Source organism: Myotis brandtii, unplaced genomic scaffold (genome assembly GCF_000412655.1).
Source record: "Myotis brandtii unplaced genomic scaffold, ASM41265v1 scaffold825, whole genome shotgun sequence".
Lineage (NCBI taxonomy): Eukaryota > Metazoa > Chordata > Mammalia > Chiroptera > Vespertilionidae > Myotis > Myotis brandtii.
This window is the reverse complement of record NW_005371349.1, coordinates 2,148,664-2,150,169: the sequence shown is the minus strand read 5'-3', so window position 1 is coordinate 2,150,169 and position 1,506 is coordinate 2,148,664. Positions and strand designations below refer to the sequence as shown.

Genomic DNA, 1,506 nt, shown 5'->3' with positions numbered 1-1,506 from the left:
AGCAGGGGAGGCAGGGGAGGCGAGCACACGCTCAGCCCCAGCCCCAGAGAGGTGGGGCCCGCACCCCAAGACCAAAGAGCCCCACCCAGGCCAGCTCTTCTCCCCGCTGAGGTCACTCCTACCTCCCGCGTCGGTTGGGGCAGGGGATCCTCTGTATCTCGGACCCTGCGGCGCCTTATCTTGATGGCCTGTCGCAAGAGGGGAGGGCGCCGCTGCTGCGAGTGGGACAGGAGTGTCGCCATGGTGGCCGCTGCCCTTCCCTCCGCGCCGCTGCTGCGGGGGAAGATAGCGAAGCCACAGGATTATGCAAAGGGCCAGGGCTGCCACCCTGAGCCGGGAGGGGCGGAGGGCAGGTGGGGAGAGGGTCAGGTCCGCTTTCACCACCTCAGAGGCCCCGTTGGGGCCTGCACCTTCCTCCCTCCCACAGGGCTGGCCGTGGGGATCCCGGGAGGAACTCCGGGCTGGAGGCAGACGGTGGGGTGGGGGGGCCCAGGGCGGGGGCTCCAGGGAGGTGTCCTCCCGGCAGGTGGCCAACTGCTCAGCCTGCTCCACTCCACAGGTGACATTCCACCGAGGTGACGGCCAGGCTGTGCCGGGCGGGGATGGCCCGAAGGCCCTGCCCCCACAGGGCAGCAGGAGGGCGCCCCTTCGAATGTCCTGGGGGGGGTAGCCAGCCCGGAAGCTGCCCGAGTGGGGCTGGCAGAGGCGGCGAGGCTGAGGCAGGGCCTGGCCTCCCTCCAGAGGGCACCTTGGTCCTGAAGAGGCAGGAAAGCGGACACTTCAGGGCTCGGCTTTCTCAGGGCCCAGGACCTGCCCAGGCCCAGGCGGGCGGGAGGGAGGAGGACCGGCCTGGGCATGGACTCTGGCTCCTTCCTACCCCTGCCTGGGCACTAGCGTCACCAGGAGGGTGGCACCAGCACGTCCTGGGGGCCAGTCTGGCCGGCTGGAGACTCCCCTCTTGAGCCGAGCAGCTCCTGGGGCCGAGCCCGAGCCCGGCTGCACTGCCAAGGGTGGTGACCTCGGCCAGGGACACAGGACCTCACACAGGGAGCCTGGCCCGGCCTCCAGGCCTCCTCTCCAGGGCATTGCTGGGCGGCACCAGCCCCGGGGACTCGGGGGATGGGGGGGGGCAGTTGCTGAGCAACCGCTGGGGAACGGAGACAGGAGAGGCCTTAGCTTCCTGGGCCCAAATGGGCCGCGAGAACAAGGGACTCCCACAGGAGGGCACACTCCCCGCCCCGGGGCCTCGGAGCTGGAGCCGGAGGGACGGCTCTCCTCCCCAGGGGCCACCTCGGTCACACAGAGCCAGACACGGTCCAGTTACTTCACTTTTACTACTTCACGTTTTCAGCAAACAAATCAAGGTGCAAACAGGGTTTATTTCACAATAATATATTAACTGGAATTGTTTTGTCAAATAAATAGGGAATTCTCTTTACATAACCATCTCCTCACTCCACGGCCAGTTCAGGAGCAGGTGGGAGCAAATCTGATGCACCCGGGGGC

The 1,506-nt window shown here is 66.9% G+C and overlaps 1 protein-coding gene across 1 annotated transcript in view; it reads right to left on the bottom strand.

Annotated features, from left to right (window-relative positions):
• The window catches only part of UNC13D (unc-13 homolog D (C. elegans)), a 14,587-nt gene extending 13,907 nt beyond the window's left edge, over positions 1–680 (bottom strand). The window contains exons 1-2 of the mRNA XM_005884344.2: positions 385–680; positions 121–273 (exon numbers count right to left, since the gene is read on the bottom strand). Of these exons, the coding sequence (XP_005884406.2) occupies positions 121–273; positions 385–566 (335 nt within the window). The 5' untranslated portion in view covers positions 567–680. The remainder of the gene's footprint in view (positions 1–120; positions 274–384) is intronic.
• Between the last annotated feature and the right edge of the window lie 826 nt (positions 681–1,506).